General features: G+C 45.5%; 1 protein-coding gene across 3 annotated transcripts in view; it reads right to left on the reverse strand.

The window, feature by feature from the left end:
• Window positions 1-18,725, reverse strand: part of DNAH3 (dynein axonemal heavy chain 3) — a 165,512-nt gene that overhangs the window by 87,382 nt on the left and 59,405 nt on the right. For all 3 annotated transcript variants that reach the window (XM_075899422.1, XM_075899423.1, XM_075899421.1), the window contains exons 18-25: window positions 18,544-18,688; window positions 16,197-16,408; window positions 15,842-15,933; window positions 12,793-12,907; window positions 12,072-12,188; window positions 5,272-5,451; window positions 3,215-3,351; window positions 1,604-1,805 (exon numbers count right to left, since the gene is read on the reverse strand). In XM_075899422.1, coding sequence (XP_075755537.1) covers window positions 1,604-1,805; window positions 3,215-3,351; window positions 5,272-5,451; window positions 12,072-12,188; window positions 12,793-12,907; window positions 15,842-15,933; window positions 16,197-16,408; window positions 18,544-18,688 — 1,200 coding nt within the window. The remainder of the gene's footprint in view (window positions 1-1,603; window positions 1,806-3,214; window positions 3,352-5,271; window positions 5,452-12,071; window positions 12,189-12,792; window positions 12,908-15,841; window positions 15,934-16,196; window positions 16,409-18,543; window positions 18,689-18,725) is intronic.

Consider the following 18,725-nt stretch of genomic DNA (forward strand, 5'->3'; position numbering starts at 1 on the left):
CTAAACAGAGTATCCTCTATCTTTCACCCCCTACCTCTTATCCCTGTTCATGGCTGCCACATAGGAATTCAGTTCCATACAATCTAGTGGGGCATGTATGAGGAAAGACATATGGACCAGGAAATCAGCCACTCATTATGGTAAGTTTCTGCAATACTTACCAGTTCGTAGATTGTAAGGCCAAAAGAGACCATTGGCTCATTTAATCCTACCTCATAGATAACACAGGTTAGGGAATTTCATCCATCTAATTCATATTATAACAGTACATATTATTACATAATTTATGGTTCAAGTTACTGCTGTTTTTAACAGCTGTTCGCAGGCAGCAAGGAGCCTGACGGTTGCAGGCACCGCAGGCTGAGCCACGCTGCAGGTTACAGAGCACTGCCCCTCTCGTGCACTTCACAGCCCCATGCCCCGGCACTGGCGGAAGTGGTGGGGGATTTAAACACCAGGAGAGCCAGCAGCAGGGGGGAGGCAGAGGAGCGGGACCGCGACAAGGGGTGGCACGCCCAAGGAAGCCTCCTCGGCTCAAGAGCTGCAGAGTGCCAGACGGCGGATCGGGCGAGACAAGGATCCTGAAGCAACCTGAGGAGAACACCGCACCCAGGGACCAAGATTGAGGTTTTTACACCGGAGACCTGGTAGGCCCCGACCCAGGTGGGCGGCAGCGAGAGGCAGAGAAGGGGAAAGGAAGCAGCCCAGGGCAGAACCCGACTGGGTTGGTGGGCTGGCGAATTTTGACAGGAAGCCCCACCAGCCAGACTGGACCCCCATAGGGTCTAAGTCCTTATGGCCCTAGGCTGGGGTCCGTGAGTGAGTGAGGGTGGGCCCGGACCCGGGCCCCCCTCTCCCCACTCTCGTAGAAAGGAGGACGGCCAGAATAGTGCAGGACACCCGCAATCACCGAGAGAGCGAGACTTGTAAAAGATGGTACTGTGGGTGTGGTGAAGGTGACAGTAGGGGGTGCTTAGCCTCCCTCCCCCCTCTTGTGACTGTTACAACCTGTTTGAAACATGCTACTATTATTGTGTGGGAGACACACATATGATGAGGTATATTAGGCCAAATTTGTAAAGGTATTTAGAGATGTCTGAAGATTCATATAGGCACATACAAGGATTTTCAACACTGTCCAAGTGCCTAACTCCTTTTAGAAACTCCCAGTAGGCACCTACATGGATTTTTAGGGTACATCTAGACTACAGAGCTTTTCCGGGATACGCTCTGCCATGTCCAAGGAATGTGTCTGCTTTTCTGACAAAAATTTCGGAAAAGCAGATGCGTTTTTTCAGCATCCCTATAAACCTCGATTTACGAGAAAGAAGGGATGTTCCAAAAGAGGGTTTTTTCCAACATTGGGCCCTGTGTAGATGGGTCAAATGTCGGAAAAGCCTCTTTCGTGAGAAAAGTGGAAACAGATACACAAATTGCGTTTTGCAATTTGCGTATCTTTTTCTGACTTTTCTTTGAAGTGGAGACATAGCCTAGGATGACTAAATACCTTTAAATATTGGTGTTAGTGTTTAAAGCTCATTTCCCCAAAAGCATATTCTTTATGGCCAACTACTCACGTAATGTAATAATAGAAAAAAATTACTTTTGCTTTCACTGGGTAGATTTTCTGTATGAAAGGAACCACTTCTTTCTCTGAACTGATCATTCCTATGATCTCCATATCGTCTGTAAATTCTAATATAGAAATTCCTTCAAAACACTTCTTCAGATGTGGCTGTACTCGAAGGGGGTCTTTGGTTTCTGACAAAATCTCAAGTAGCTCATCATTAGACAGGAAAAAGAACCTATTGAGAAAAGGCAATTTTCAGACATGAAACTCATAATCAGAGAAGCTACTATATGCAAGGAATGTGGATTTGCTGTAACTCTTCAGAAAGACTTAACACAAAAGAGAAGTCACCTGTTTTGCTTTGGGGAATGCACTAGTCTCAAGTAGTTCTGGGTCTCTGTGAGTTGTGTGATCTTTGGATTTATGGAGAAGATTAAAAATTATAAAACTAATACATCTTTTTACATGGCCAGTTGACACATTCATCCCTTTATGCAAAATGGAGGGGAGAAAGAAATCTAATAAGGTTTGGGAGACAGCAGAGGTGATAGTGGGCCAGCAAAATGTACCACTAAGACAGGGATGACTGCTGATGAGGGAGATGGTGACAGCATGTGACCACCTCCCATGTTTTCTCCCCATGCCATCCCTAGCCCAAAGGAGGGCTGGAACAACCCCCTTATGTCCCAGACCCCACCCCTGCTCTGCTCCCAGCCCTCCTCTTCCCCCAACCCCCTTTCCCTGAGTGATGCAGCTCAGGGGTCTGGTGTCAGCAGCAGAGGTCAGGGGTCTGGTGACACTGCTGCTGGTGTCACACTCACCAGCAGCAGTGGGGGGAAGTGGAGTGATGCGGTCCAAGACCACTGTTCCCCCATCTTCCAGTTGTGTCACTCCATTTCCCACCAGTAAGTATGGGGTGGTCCTGCACCCCCTCGCCCCCAAGCGACACACACCAAGGCAAAAGAGACAGCTGCACTAGGGCCCAGTGATTTAAAAGGGTGCAGTGGGCTCCCAGTCACTAGCCACAGGCCCTCTAAATCACTGCTGGAGTCCCAGGTATCACACACCATACTGGGCAGAACAGGTTGGTGGGGGAGGCAAGCCCCTAGCTCTGTTCCTCCTTTCTGGGGTCCTGGAGCCAGGCCCCATACCAGGAACATTTGTAAATCACTTTCACCCTGGGGGATAGCCACTCACACTGTAAGGGTAGCCACACAGCCTGTTCTCCACCAATACCTTGTCATTTCTAGACTCTGTGGGGAATTTATATGGGACTTCATCTCTATGCAGCTGAGTACAGCATGGCTGAGGAAGTGAAGAAAGGAGGGCTCAACTGCTTAAGGAGGCATGTTCCCCTGAAAATACATTATAATTGATTACGCATTTTCCACTGCACATTCCTACTGCACTAAAACACTTTTGCATCCCCATCCCCTCAAATCTTGGACCAACCATGCCTCAGCTGGACCAGGGAATCTGGGCTACAGTCTAGAAAGGAAATAGGTTGTAATTTTTTGATGAACAGAACGGTACTCTGTGACAATAGCAAGTCGCACAACTCAATAACAATTATTTCTAACAAAGAGCATTAGAATTTTTTTATGGCTCTTGCTGCTCTAAATTGGACCTGTTAAATCAATTTACCGTGAGAAAAATAATCTTTTCTTCTCCAAGTAAGTATTCAGCCCCTTTTGGATATCTTCTAAGAGTATATTTGCTTCCTGAAGTTTCTCCAACATCCTGGGTTGCTCAGTTGCCACAAGTACTCTGGTGTCTTTCACCTTTTTAAAAGAAACACAGTTTAGAAACCTCTAAAATGTTCACATTTGGTTTGTCAGGTTGTTTCATTTTATTTTTGGTAACAAAGATTACAGAACATGATACAGAGCATGGAAAGTTAAAAATTGCTTTGGTTATTGAATGTCTGAAAGAGAAGAAAATACATATGTAGAATCTGACAGTTAATGTTCTAAGACCATTGCTTTGTCCAGATTAAACAGTATCAACAATATTGTAACCTGTGAAAAAAATTGCACAGTCACATCCATAAGTATTGTATTAGTATCTTCCCAGAGACAAACTTGTCCAGCCTCAGTTTCCCTGAGGCCCAAAAGGAACTGCTGCCACCACCCAAGTGAGTTTAAAAAAATATAAAATAAACACATTTTCATCACTCCCTAAGGTAAATCCCATCCCTAAGGTAAAACTCTCCCCTTTGCCTGCAACCTCCATTTTGCTTGGAGTTAGGAAAACAAACAGAGGGAATCCACAGAGAACAAAGGACTCTGTCCGGGTAACTACATACATAAACTTAAGGACACAGCTCATTGGTATGGAAGGGTAGGGTTTTTTATAATGCAAATACAGGCTACGCCAGGGAAGCAGAAATGTCGCAGCTTGCCAACTAATTAACCCATCTCTTTCTCTGAGGCACAAATGTAGCTGCCTGCTTGCACAGTAACATTGTTTATGTTTCAGAGAAGTAGCCCTTAGGCTGTTTTAGCAAAAACAAGGAGTCAGCTGGCACATTAAAGACTAAGAAATGTATTAGCATAATAGAGCATAAGTTTTCATGAGCTACAACTCATTCCCTCAGATACTGAAGAGAAAAAGACAAAGAAAAAAAATCCATTTTGATTTAACTAGCACTGATGTCTCCCTTCCTTCTTTCCTCCCTCTCTCCCTTTCCTTCTATCTTTCCTTCCTTCCTTCAGCATCTGAGGAAGTGAGTTGTAGCTCACTTGTTAGATATTGTTCTAATCCCTTAATAAATTTGTGAGTCTTTAAATTGCCAACAGACTCCTTGTTGTGATTGTTAATGTTCCTAATGTTAATTAACTGTTCCCTTTTATAGTCAATTGCCTCAAACATAAAACTTGGGGAAGTTTTAAGGTCACTACATTACCAGATGTATAAAGGAGCCTTATTATAAATGACAGTAAGTGAATCCAAGCCAGGAAGATGTGCTTTCTTACTTTTTTTCTTTCCACAATGGGGAGAGATTACAGCTCAGGATTTATTTTACTTTTTTACCCATTAAAAAAAAAAAAAAAAGACTGATTACAAATAAAAAATTTACTAAATAGTCAATAAAATGTCAGGAAATCAGAACCAAATAGGTAAAGTGATCAGCAAAACTGTATAACCTTCATGTATAAAAGTCTAAGCAATTTAAAATGACATTATCCTTCTTTTGTTTTTATTTTTTGTTTTTGCTGTTTGATGTTCTGCAATGTAATTTAAATGAAAAATCAGGATTATAGCTGGAATTCTGGGTATTAGTTACCAAGTGTTTGTAAGTTAACTGTCATGTGTTTAGGAAATGCTGAATAGTTATAACTTTTTTCTGTACTGTAGTTTAAATAAATTAACAAAACAATTGAAACTGGTATGATTATATTGCATTATTCTGACAAATAAAATATGCAGAATTTTGAAATTTTTGTGACAAATCCCCCACCTGAGTAAATTTATTCTGTGACGTCTAGATTCTACAGAAATCTCAAAAGGGTACATAATCTTATCTACCCTTTTTGCTAAAGAACTAGGCATTAATAGTGTTTAGGACTCTGTGTTCTATGTTCCAATGACCTAAATCTGAATTCTTAAATCTGAATAACCAGACAAATTATCTTACTTAAAATTAATTTGATGAAATATAAATAAACATAATTTGCACTGTATTAAATGTAAATACTTACTGCTTGTATCATGATATCTTTCCAGTAGGTGTCTACTATTCCAAATTTTCTGCCCTCTTCCGGCATTTGAGCTATAATATCTTCTGAACTAAAAATTGGTTCCAAGTAAAGCCATGTTGCCTGACATTTTAACCAGCTATCTAAAATATCTTGCATTGAAACAAGCTTCTCTTCCCATGCCTGTAAACAGAACATTTAACATGGATGGTCTGCAAACAACTGTTTTAAATTGTACATTGAGTAGAAAAATAAACAGAGGGTAAAATATTAGATTACTTACTTCAATGCAACATTTTCTCTGTTATGGTTCTTTATCAGTATATGTAAGACTGAAAACAAACAACCTTAAGAACTTTTTCTATATTATACTCTTGCATAAAAGAACTATTTTAAAAATGCAAGGCATGGGCTGATCATGCATCTTTCTCTCATTTATTCCTTACATGACCAGTCTCATTGTCATTACTTGTGTGAAGGAGAACTACTCATGTAAATAAGGTCATAAGACTCTTAACGTTTTGTCTGACTGTAAACTAGGACCTCATCCACGATCTCTGAACTAGGCACAGGAAAGTGGCCGTCTAGGGCAGGAGAGCTGCCAGCCTGGCCACCCAGGAGCAGGTGTGCATGAAAATCAAGGGGGTCCACTGAGACCCCCGACCCTGAGCCCTGAGCTTACAATGGCCGTCCTGGGTCAGACCAAAGGTCCATCTAGCCCAGTAGCCTGTCTACCGACATCGGCCAACCCTAGGGACCTTGGAGGGGATAGACCGAAGACAGTGACCAAGCCATTTGTCTCGTGCCATCCCTCTCCAGCCTTCCACAAACCTTGGGCAGGGACACCACTCCTACCACCTGGCTAATACCACTCCATGGACCCAACCTCCATCACTTGATCTCACGTCCCTTTAAACTCTGTTCTAGTTCTAGCCTTCACAGCCTCCTACAGCAAGGAGTTCCACAGGTTGACTCTTTGCTTTGTGAAGAAGAACTTTCTGTTACTAGTTTGAAGCCTGCTACCCATTCCTTTCCTTTGGTGTCCTCTAGTCCTTCTTTATGGGAACTAATGAAGAACTTTTCTGTATGCACCTTCTCCACCCAACTCCTGCTTTTAGAGACCTCTATCCTGTCCCCCCTCCGTCTCCTCTTTTCTAAGCTGAAAAGTCCCAGTCTCTTTAGCCTCTCTTCATATGGGACCTGTCCCCAACCCCTGATCATTGTAGTTGCCCTCCCCTCTCCCAGCCTCTCCCTCTTCCCCTCTCCCACCTCCTTTTCCCAGTCTCCCCCAGTTTTGTTCAATAAAGACAGATTCCATTTTTGAACACAATTGTCCTTTATTTTGTACATCAAGAAAAGGGGCTAGGGAAGGGTAAGTGGAATGAGGTGAGGGAGGAATGGGGCACGAGCCCCCGATGGGGAGGACTGGGGTGGCTCTGCGGGCTTCTGGGATTGGAAGCTCTCCTGCAGCCCCCCAATTGCCCCTTCTCCCGAGATGGCAGCCAGTGGCAAGTGCAGCCGGTCTGATGGCCGAGTGCTGTGATGTGCCCAGTGTGGGCACTCCAAGCCAGGACTGCTTTGCAAGCGGGGTACCCCTGAGAACTGTCTGTCTGGGGTGGGGGTCGGGTCCCTTTAAGCGCAGCCCTCGGCTAGCCTGAGACAGCATCTCCACGCTCTAAGTCCTCCTCTGATGCCCTGCCGGCACTGCTTCCGGCCATCCTTAAGCCCGGTTCAGGGTCCACTTAATGTGGACATGCTAGTTCGAATTAGCAAAACGCTAATTCGAACTAGTTTTTAGTTCTAGACGTGTTAGTTCGAATTAGCTTAGTTCGAATTAACTAATTCGAACTAAGTTAGTTCGAATTAGCGCTGTAGCGTAGACGTACCCTCAGAGCTTTATTTTGATGTTTGTTGAGCTCTTTTCAGCATTGGCCAGTGTATAGTAAAACAGAATAAACTCCATAATCCTCTTCTCCGAGTGGAAATAGGGAACTGGGTGTTGGGGGTGGGAGGGACAGAAACTCAGGCCCACCTTCTACTCTGGGTTTTAGCCCTGGGCCCTGTAACAGTAGCTGCCTGTGTGAATCCCCGACACCTGCTATAAGACAGCTCCAAGACCCCTGGGCTACTTCCCCACACCTTCCTCAGCACCTTCCTTCTCTCCAGTTCATCTTCCTGGTGTCCAGTTGTTGTCTCCTTTCCTCCTACTCCCAGCAGTGCCCAGTTCTGTCCTCTCAGCTACACACATGCCCCAATTGTAGGCAAAGCTTCTTTTATAGCCCGTCTGAACTGGTTTTCTTAATTACCCCCAGGTGTCCTAATCAGCCTAGGCTGGCCTGACTTTGCAGGCATGGTTAATTAGCCCCAGGTGTTCCACTGCCCCGATTGCTTCTGCTGATTCTAAATCAGTTCTCCCCCACATTACTTTGGGAACAGAGATCTCCTCAGCCTCAGGCTTATAGATTTCCCCTCCTCTACTTTTTTATAGCCTTCTGTTCTTACCTTGTCCCAATGCTTACTAGACAGCCAAGTTAAAGTTTAGTCAAATTCTTTAAGTAGTACATACATACACTTACAAAAAGAACTCATTAGCCACATCGAAGCAGGCATATATGTTTTTCAGAACAATCTTTATAGACTACTGTATTTCCAATAAAAGAATGTCCAGTATCAGCATGGCCATGAAAACTTCATGAATTACAGTAAAAATGTAATGTAAGGACTAAACTTCTGTTGATTGTGGCAAAAATAATCAGGCTCTTGCATCAGATAAAACCCTTGAAATAATTTCGCCAATGAAATGACACAAACTTAGTCTTTATCAAAACTAATGACATGATTTAATAAGAATGGAGAAACACAGAGACCTTCTGAATTTTGCTCCAAACCCACAATAAATATCTGAATATTCATTAACTTCCACCCAGTATTATACTTTGCCCAGCCAAACTGTTCACTAAGAAGAGATGGGTTGTGGAGTGGAGCAGGCTGCTGCGTTGCTCTGGTTCCCATGACTTCCACTGCTGTGGTGAGTGTAGGGGCACTGACTCCTACTTCCATCCCATGCAAGACCCCCTAAGTAAGTCTCCAAGTCACCCTGGGCCTCATGGGTCCTGCCTAAAGGATGACTGAGGTGGCCACCTCAAACCATCCTATGGTTGGAATAGCTCTGTTTAGGGAAATCTTGATCTTTAACTCCTCTTTCCATCAATGCATTACTTGTAGAAGGGCTTTGTTTCATCAGCGTACCATGAAAACATGGCTCTATGCAATGGCAGACTACCAGCTAGAACAGGGGTGGGCAAGATACGGACCATGGGCCAGATACCACCTGCCAAGCTTTTAAATCTAGCACGCAACTCACTCCTGCGGCATGCAGCAGCACCATTCAAAGCAGCTTCTGCAGCTCTCTGTGCTATGCAGGGAAGGGGAGGCCTCACACGCTGCCTCTGCCCCCAGAAAAATCTCTCAGCTCCTATTGCCTAGAAGCATAGGTGTGCACAGCACATTTCATTAGGGTGTGCACCCAAAGAATTTTTTTAAGATGTACTCTTTGACCCCCATTAGCTACACCCCCTGGCCCCCATTAGCCACACCCCTGACCCTTATTAGCCACACCTCTGGAAGTAACACTTTCGGGGCAATATGGACACATAACCAGAAATAAAAGGTGTCATGTGACCACCCCCTCTAAGGACTTTTCCCACCATCCTCTTACCAATAGGGATTAGTTTGGCCCTCACCAAAACCCCCTCATGCAACTATCCTGCAATTGCATTAACCCAATGTGTCTGACATTAACTCGGAGGTGGAGAGGCTGGGGGAAGTGTTCCCTCTATGAGTTTCCTCCCATGAGCACAATAAATTTTGTGTTGTGCACCAGTACTGAGTTTGTGGCTTGTTTGGATGTGCCACGGTGGCACCCAAATTATTAATAAATATCATATGAACCTCTACCTTTCCCCTCTGCTACTCTGTCTCCTCCGCTTGCTTCATCAGCTCCCCTGGTGCCTGCTGCCCCCCCAATCCCTCACCCAACTCTGCTGTCCTGACTCCTGCCCTTCTCACCTCCCTCAGCTTTCCTGAGACCTGCCCCCCTCCAGCAGCCTCTCTCTCCCCCCTGTGCCCACTCCTCCAGTACCCCACTCTGATCATGTGAGCTACCCCTCTTCATCCCCTCTCCTAACACCTCCCTCTACACACCTGCCCTGCCTCTCTCCTCTGGTGCTGGTCCCTCCCCTGCAGGTGTCTGCCCTTCTGCTTCACCCCCAGAATCCCCTGGCACCTGCACCTTCCCTTACCCCTGCACCCTCCTGGTGCCTCCCCCTTCGCCCTCCTTTTCCCTGATGCCCACCCCCTCACCACTCTCTGCCCCCATTCCCCGCATGCCCCTGTGCCCTCACACATGCCTTGCTCCATCTCCGCCTTTCTCATGCCCACCCCTTCTTTCAAGCCTTCTCCCAGCACTTCCCCTTCTCCCCTCTAGCCCCCAAAACCCTTCTCCTCTCCTAGCATCATCCTGTCCCCCCTTCTCACTGACACCTCCCCTCCTGCCTCTTTCCTCATTGTCTTCACTTGGGCCCCTGCAATTTGTCTTTCTCCTGCACCTTGTCCCGTAGTGCCTTCCCCTTTCTTCTCCTGACATGCCCCCCTCCCCTCAGCCAAGCCCCTTCCTCTCTGACCCTTACCCCCTATTTTTCTCTCCTCCTCCAGCAGCCGCCAGCTGGTCTGTAACAGAGTTCTAGGGTCACCCTGACTGTCACCCTTCTGGTGCTCCCCCTACTCTGTCTTTCTTAGGTTTCTCAGCCCCCTTTTGGGCCACAAACCCCCACCCCGCACTCTCCGGTTCCCAAAGTTCCAGCAGTCCCCATCACTTGGTGCCTGCACCAAGTCCAACGCGTAGGGTTGCCATGTCTCCGGTTTTCTACCAGACAGTCTGGTTTTTGGGCCCTCTGTCTGGTAAAAAAAAAAATCCAGAAAATACACGACACGTGAAATGTCTGGAATTTCCTGGTTTTCTGGCTGGGCACCAGACTGAAGCCTGGCAGCGCCGTGAATGCCTGGGAGGTGGGGCGCGATCAGCACTGGGATCCTCTGGTTGAGTCTGATGCCTTGGGGAGGAGAAGAAGCCCTGTCCCTGAGCAGGTTGTGGAGCTGCAGCTGGTAAGGTTACCAGGTAGACCCCCCCCCCCAAACAAAACAAAACTGGACACGCTTGGCAGGGTGCGGGGAGGAACTGGATGGGGGGCAGGGACTGGCCGGAAGGAAGCAGAGCTGGGGGGCGGGGTCGAGGAATTGGGTGGGAGGAAGAGGGGGGCCAGGAGGGAGGGGGGATGGGAAGCAGCTCTGGGGGGGGGGCCCAGCCGTGCTGCCCCTGACTTGACTCCCCCTATCCCCGGGCCAGCCATGTTGCCCCTGACCCTGGGCCAGCCATGCAGCCCCTGATCCTGGCCCCTCCCCCCCTCTGGGCCAGCCGCACTGCTCCCAACCCCGGGCCCCACCTCCCTGGGCTAGCCACGCTGCTCCCGACCCCCCAGCCAGCCACGCTGCTCCTGACCTGATCTCCCCCCCTCCACACACACACACCAGCCGTGCTGCTCCCAAGCTGCCCTCCACCCGGCCAGCCACGCTGCACCCGATCCCCTGCCCAGGGAACACCTCCCACCTTCCCGCCTGGGGTTTAAACTCACCTCGCTTGATGGGGCGGTGGGGTGACGTTGCTGCGTCCCTGCTGCCTCTTTCCGTGGGGTCCTAAGACCCGCTGGTTTTGGCCACGCATGCACGGCAAACCCAGCGCAGTGTCCATTTTCCACTGTGCCGAAGCGGTGCTCCTTTGCTCATGCCCCCACACCACAAGCGGCCCTTTGAAACATTAGGGTGTGCCTGGGCACACCTGGCACACCCTGTGTGCACACCTATGCCTAGAACCCAGTCAATGGGAGCCGAGAGATTTTGCTGAGGGCAGGGGCAGCACATGAAGCCTCTGCCACAGTGCAGAGAATCACATGAAACATCCAGCCGCTTTGAGCTGTCTGAGGCTGCTAGTAAACAAAGAAGCTTGCCTGAAAGTGCTGTTGGCCAGGAGTTGCTTTAATGAGTGCCTCCTGGCCAGAGCACCCCACCCCAACTCCCTCCCAGACCCTGCATCCCCTCCTATACCCTTCCCTCAGGCCAGAATCCTCTCCTGGACCCTGCACCACAATCTCTTGCCCCAGGCCACAACCCTCTCTTTCACCCACACTCCTTCTCAGACCACACACCCTCTCCTGCACTCCAGTTCCCTATCTCAAGTTCCCTTTTGCACCCAACCTCCATCCCAAACCCTGCACACCCTCTATTGAAAAGTACAGCCCTTGACCATTTACCAAAATCTTGGAGTGGTCACCCATCAAAAATTATTGCCCACCCCTGAGCTGGAATGATTTTTAAAATCCTATAGTAAAGCCAAAAGTCTGCAAATATTATTTCTCCCAGATTACAGAGCTGAATTTCATTACATTACTTAGCAGAGTTTATTTAAATCAGCTGATCTATTCCCAAAATATATAACAACAACAAAAAAAGTAATGCACGTAATGACCAGTCTAGCTATGCAATTACAGTTTCCTTCAGCATATTGGCAAGCTTTGCATATGCTTCTTTGAAACCAGTAGCTCAGTGCTCTTTGAAAATACAATATGAATATTTGAGTTCCTCAGAAACAGCTCAAGCTTGTTCCATCTTCTCATGCCAAAATACCATAAAGAACCTTAGAAAAGTGTATTGTGAGAAATATTAACTAAATCAAACCAGTTTCCCCTTACCCGGCATTCTACTTCTATCGGCTTGATGAACGGAGAACCACACATTGTCTGTGTCTTAACAATGTGATCATCAAGCAAAAGCTGGATGTCATCAACTGCTGACAGGATACTCGTATTCTGTAAAGAAATCACACTTTGTTGAGGAAAATGACAGTTCTGATTAATTGATCTGAAACTTATTTTACTCCTAAAAATTTAGCCTATAATTTCCCCAGCAAATGACAGCCTGTAATGTATTAGAAGAGATGGAATATATCTATACATGGCTTAAACCCTTCCAAAATATCCATGGAGGTTTTGGGAAAGAAAAATGAGTCCAGTGGTTGAGGTGCTAGCCTGGGACTCAGAGAGTCAGGTTCAGTTCCTTGCTCTACCACAGACTTCCTTTGCATCCTTGAGCAAGTCACTTAATCTCTCTTGGCTTCAGTTCCTCCTCTATAAAATAGGGATAACACCACTTCCCTACCTCCCCAGGATGCTGTAAGGATAAAAGTGTCAAAGACTAGGAGATGCTCACACTATCAGCTACCATGATATTGGAGGCTATAGAAGTATCTAAAGTAGACAGCCTGGTTCACATGGGTTCACATGAGTCTCCTCCTCTCAGTTAGTTACACTACTGTAAACCAGGAATAATTCCACTATTTTATTGAATCAGTGTGAGGGCAGACTCAGATATGTTCTCTTTAACAATATATTTGTTAGACTGATGTATACTCACAGTGTCCCTGTACTTCACAAAACTGAAGTTTATATTGACCCATTCTGATTTCATTTTCTCCATGGATTTCTCTAGGGAATACTCTTTACTGGCTGCTGCTCCAATGGGCTCCAGTCTAGATGAATATAAAATTTTATTTAGCTTCATTGTGCAAAACCCTCAATACTCTAAAGATAAAAAGGAAAAGACTGAGAATAAGTATAATTTAAACCAATAATACTCAGACTGAAGCTCCTGAGCCAAAAGTGGCTCTTTAATATATTTCCTGCATCTCTTTGCAGCACGATATTAAAACACTGTGTAACTGAATTATTAACTCATGTAACTTATTTACCAGTCATGATGTTTTATTATGTTAGTAATGAATTGTTGCTGTGAGAATAATATATAGAGATACATGTGTATATAAATAGTAAATGAAACACTATTGTGGCTCTTTTGGCTAATGATGATAATTAATTTAACTCCTGATTACTGAAGTCTGAGTTTTAGAGTATGATGCAGAGCTGTAAAGCAAAAGTGGCTTCTGTCTTTTTGTATGGCTCTGAAACCTGGGCCATCCCAGAGATGCAAAGGTGCCAGCTGGATGCTTTTGACATGAAAGAGCAATAATGTATTGAAGGCATATGATGATTTCATCACATTATGAATGAAAACAATTAGGTGAAAAAACAGTTGAGAAAAATTATAGACTTGCATATACTATTGAAGCGCCTGTGGATTCCAGCTCAATATTTGCATACAAAAGTGGCCAATTAAATGCACGTTCCTTTAAACATATTGGTTAATTCATAATCTTAAAAATCCTACAGTATATAGTAGTACCTAAAGACCAGGATTCCATTGTGCTAGGAACTGTACACACACAGAACAAAAAGACTGCCCCTTCCCAAAGGAGCCTGCAATCTAAGGGTGCATCTACACAGCACCTTTACCTTGAAATAAGCTATGCAAATTGTGAAGCTAATTTTGATATTATTTCAAAATAAGGCACTATTCCAAAACATCCCTTATCTCTCATGAAATGAGGTTTACAGGGACGTCAGAAAAGCAAGCCTGTCATATTTTGATATAGAGCACTTGCTCCTAAGACGTGGAATAGACCGCTATGCAGACATAGCCTTAGTTAAGTGCATAACACTTTTTGTAACTGCATGCTTATAATTCTAGAAAATAGGCCAAAAATTCCTGAAGGATGGACATTGGATATCAAGGTACCTAACTTCAGAGATGGACATACAGAATGCAGTAAATAATAATATCAAAATATGTTTTAAAATTGTCTAAAATAGATTTAATATAAAATATGTGACAAAGGCAAGTACATGATGGTGTGGTGAATGTTTTATTGTCTCTTCTTGGGGATTACTTGCATAATTAACTCATAATTTAAAAGTCACAGAAGGGTTGTTTTTTTGCCATTCCAGAATCACCACTCCATCTGCTATTCCTCCACAGTGCATATGCATATATTTCAAGGATATTTTATTTACGTTTTCAAACAAATCTACAAAAGCGACGAGGAGTCCTGTGGCACCTTATAGACTAACTGAAGTGTAGGAGCATAAGCTTTCGTGGGCAAAGACCCACTTCGTCAGATGCATGTAGTGGAAATTTCCAGAGGCAGGAATAAATATTTATTCCTGCCTCTGGAAATTTCCACTACATGCATCTGACGAAGTGGGTCTTTGCCCACGAAAGCTTATGCTCCTACACTTCAGTTAGTCTATAAGGTGCCACAGGACTCCTCGTCGCTTTTGCAGATTCAGACTAACACGGCTACCCCTCTGATACTTGAAACAAATCTAGTTATTGCTAATAATCCTATGGCAGAATGCTTCTCTTAGGTTATAAATTAAAGCTTGGTAGAGACTGAGGGGTTTTTTTTAAGTGCTTGAGTAATTTAAGTACACAAGTCCCATTGTTTTTCAGTTCTTAGGCACTTTTGAAAATGTCTTCCTGAATTAGATAAAGTTCAGTAACGAAAATCTGAAAGGCCTTAAAACACTTTAAAAACATCCAATAAGTCTAAATGCATTACAGTTTGGTATCTGATTATGAAAGTATATACATATATTGCCAGGGGGCTGTGCCCCCGATTGCTGTACTTGCTGTGCTTGCCAACCCTCCTCTTGTGGGGGGATAGGCAACTCTGGCTCTCTCCCCCGGCCACTGGGGAGGGCTGGGCTGCGGATGCGCCAGCCCAGGCCCCTTTCTCCCTCCTCCGCCCTCCTCCAGACTGGGCCTCTTCTTCTCCTCCCCATCCCATACCTCCTCTCCAACCGCCTGGCTCTAATCCTTGAGGCCAGGGAGGCAAAGGGGTGTGCATGTGCCTCTCCAGGGCACAGCAGCCTGCTGAGTTGGGGAAAGCAGCTGGGTGGGGGGGCCGCTGTCCCAACCTTTCTCCTGTGCAGTCCTGCCTGCACTGCTCACTGCCCCAGCCCTGCCCGCAGAGCAGAGGGCCACCCTCTCACCCTCCGGGAGTGGACAGGAAGGAACGGCCAGGTCAGAGCTGTGGCTTCCCCGGGCAGCTCAAGGGTGCTCTGGCAGCCGCAGTAAGTGCAGCCACTGGGGAGGGGTGAGTCTACATGGGGGCAGCCGGACCCTGGGTGTTTGGGCACAACACTCCAGCTCCCCAAGAGTCTGGTGGTGAAGGAGCCCCCAAGATTCTGCTGCTGGTACATAAGACCAGCTGGGAGCCCTGCTCCTAGCGCCTGTCCCCAGGCTGATGTCTCTTCCCCCCGTCCCTGGGCTGTCACGGCTGCAACATGGGGTCTGCCGGCTACTGTGCTATGTTTCTTGGCATTGAAAGCCCTATGGGGTGGGCGTAAAGGAAGGGGAATAGGGGCTTAGTTTAAAACAGCAATTCCAAGTGCAAGTGGCGAGGAGAAGTAGAGAGATTGGGCTTGGGGGAAGAAGGAGAGAGGGAGGAGTTAGGCTGGACACAGAGTGACCTGATGATGTCACTCTGTTGTCCCACAGGAAAAACTTTTTTTAACATATAGAGAAAATTGCTTTTATGAAATTAGATTTAGGATGTATTTCTTACTTCTCAATGTACTTTGATAATCCATATTCCAACATGTTTAGAAGACAAGTAGTTTCATCAGGTCTTATTTCATATCCTACTATTTCACTGATCTGAAAATAAGTGAAAAAATAAGCTCAATCATCATATATATTTGTAACCAAGGTTTATCAAGTAACAGATAAGAAATAAAAATTAAAGAAATGCCAATGTAAGTTTCCCCAATTCTGCAGTTTTACCCATAGGCCAAACTCCCATTTTGTCATAGTGAGTTTTGCCTGCGCCCTTACAGATTTCAATATCAACCCATCAAGTGGTAAATTCTGAGTGAATATCCTTATTGCGTTAGAATGTTTTAGTTATATTTCTGTGGCACCTGTTCCCAATGTCTGTCTTTCATTCCACGATTGCAGGCAATAGACATGATGGGGATATGCTGCTTAAACTTGTCAAGTTTATATTTCACATTTTCTGCTAAGCGTCTAGGCCCATGAAGGTCTGCAAAAGTCTTAGTTAGTTTATACATTGTCCTCCACATATTTCCAATTTCCTCAGTAATTTCTTCAGAATTCATTTCCTGGAGAGATCCTGAATATATAATTAGAAAAGAGCAGGAAGTTCTCAGTGTCCAGTTATTATTTAAAAGATTCATTTAAAGGCATTTGTTACAATTTTTCTTTAAAGAAAATGTTCAAACAAGTTAAATTCCCCAAAACTACCTTAAAATAACACCAGGTCCACGCCCATACTCATAGTGTATGTCTACACAGCAAAGTTATTTCAAAATAACAGCCCTTGAGATAATTTTCCTAGTGTCTACACAGACAAACCACTATTTCAAAATAAATTCGAAATAGCAGAGAGCTTATTTCAAATTTGGTAAACCTCATTCTATGAGAAATAATGCCAAATTCGAAATAGCTATTTCGAAATAAGTGCTGTGTAGACACTTACTTCGAAATAGGGGGCCTCCAGCCTTCCCAGGGTGCCCTGGTGGCCACTCCAGCCTCAACCAAGAACACTCCTCTCCCTCGCCCCTCCCTGGTGCCCTTAAAGGGGTAAACTCTGGACATAGTGCCTGTGCCAGCTCCAAGCCTACCAGCCCAGAGCCAGCAGTCACTGCCCCAAACCAGTGGCTCCAACACATGAGCCAGCAAGCCACTGGCAGCCAGCCCTCCACTGCTCACCAGGAGCAGTCTGCCAGATCCCAGGAGTCTGCCAGGGCCCGGAGAAGGTGGATGCCTTCCTGGTCCAGGGTGGATATCATTGACCTTATTCAGGTTTGGGGGGGATGTCCTCAACGTCTATGATCTCTTCACTAGATGGAAGAATTCGGCTGTCTATGGCAGGATACCTGCCAGCCTGGCCACCAAAGGCCACATGGGAACCCAAGAGCAGGTTTTCATGAAAATCAAGTTGGTCCGGCAAGACCCCCAACCCTGAGCCCTGAGCTTCCCCTTCCGCTTCTTTCCCTTGCTTCCCCCTTCGAGTTCCCTCCTCCCAGGTTTCCCCCTCCCCTCTCCCACCCTCTTGTCTCCCCTCTCTCACCTCCTTTCCCCATGTCTAACCAGAGTTTAATTCCCTCCTGGATATTGACAGCCCCCCGATGGAACTCCCACATGGCAGCCTGCAGAAAGTGCAGCAAGGCTCGCAGTAACGTGTCCAAGAGAAGCACCAGAGTGCCCAGGGGCAGCTCTGGCTCCATGTTGTAGAGTGCTGTGATGTCCCAAGTGAGGGCAACCAGAGCATTCAGAGACAAAATGCTTTGCTGTCCCTCATCAAGGTAGGCAAGCAAGCAGGGAAACCTGAGAACCATCTGTCCGGGGGGTGAAGGGGGTCCCTTTAAGCACAGGCCTCAGATAGCCGCAGGCAGCAGCCACACAAGGTAAATCCTGACCTAATGCCCTGCCGGACCTGGTTCCGGCTGGCCTTAAATGCGATTCAGCGTCCGCTCAGTGTGGACGCGCTATTTCAAAATAGAAAAACGCTATTTCGAAATGCATTTTGTGCATAGACACGTTATTTCGAAATAAGCTATTTCGAATTAACTATTTTGAAATAGCATATTTCGAAATAACGCTTTAGTGTAGACATACCCATACTTAGCACTTATATATAGTGCTTTGCCTGTTCAAAATGATTTATACACAACCACTAATTAATCTTTACAACATCTGCACAAGCTCAGTAAGAGTATGTCTAAACAGCAGGGCTAAAGTCGAATTAAGCTATGCAACTTCAGCTATGTCAATTGCGTAGCTTAAGTCAAAATAGCTTAATTCGGTTTCGGCGTTGTCTACACAGCAGGAGGTTGAAGAAAGAACACTCTTCCTTCGACTTCCCTTACTCCTCATGAAATGAGGTTACCACAAGTCGAAGTAAGAAGTCCTCCAGCTCCACATTATTTCAAAATAATGACCTGTAGTATAAACGTGCACTCTGTTATTTCAGAATAATGTCAATTATTCTGAAATAATGCTGCTGTGTAGACATCCCTAAGTAAGTAAAAGTATTCTCGTTTTATAGATAAGGACACTGGTAACTTGCCCTAAGCCACACAGCAAATCAATATCACAAACAGAGTCAGTCTCAGGAACTTGGTGCCATATGCTTCTCATGACATCACTAGCTCTAATTCTAGAGAAGTACAGCCAATTCAAAAATGGTAAATTTCACCATATAAACTTTTTGTGAGAAATATTTCACCCAGCTCTTGTTCTTACCATTCATCCATTCTTCAGACTTGATATGAAAATTGTAAGCTGTTACCCAAAGTTGCTCAAAGGGTTGTTTATTTACTATTATAGTTTGCAATAGAGGAAACTGACTCTTCTCCCGCTCAAGTAACTCCTCTTCTCTATTAATAGCCTTTAAGAAAAAAATTCCATTAAGAAGTCCAATTATT

This window comes from Pelodiscus sinensis, chromosome 16 (genome assembly GCF_049634645.1).
Source record: "Pelodiscus sinensis isolate JC-2024 chromosome 16, ASM4963464v1, whole genome shotgun sequence".
Lineage (NCBI taxonomy): Eukaryota > Metazoa > Chordata > Testudines > Trionychidae > Pelodiscus > Pelodiscus sinensis.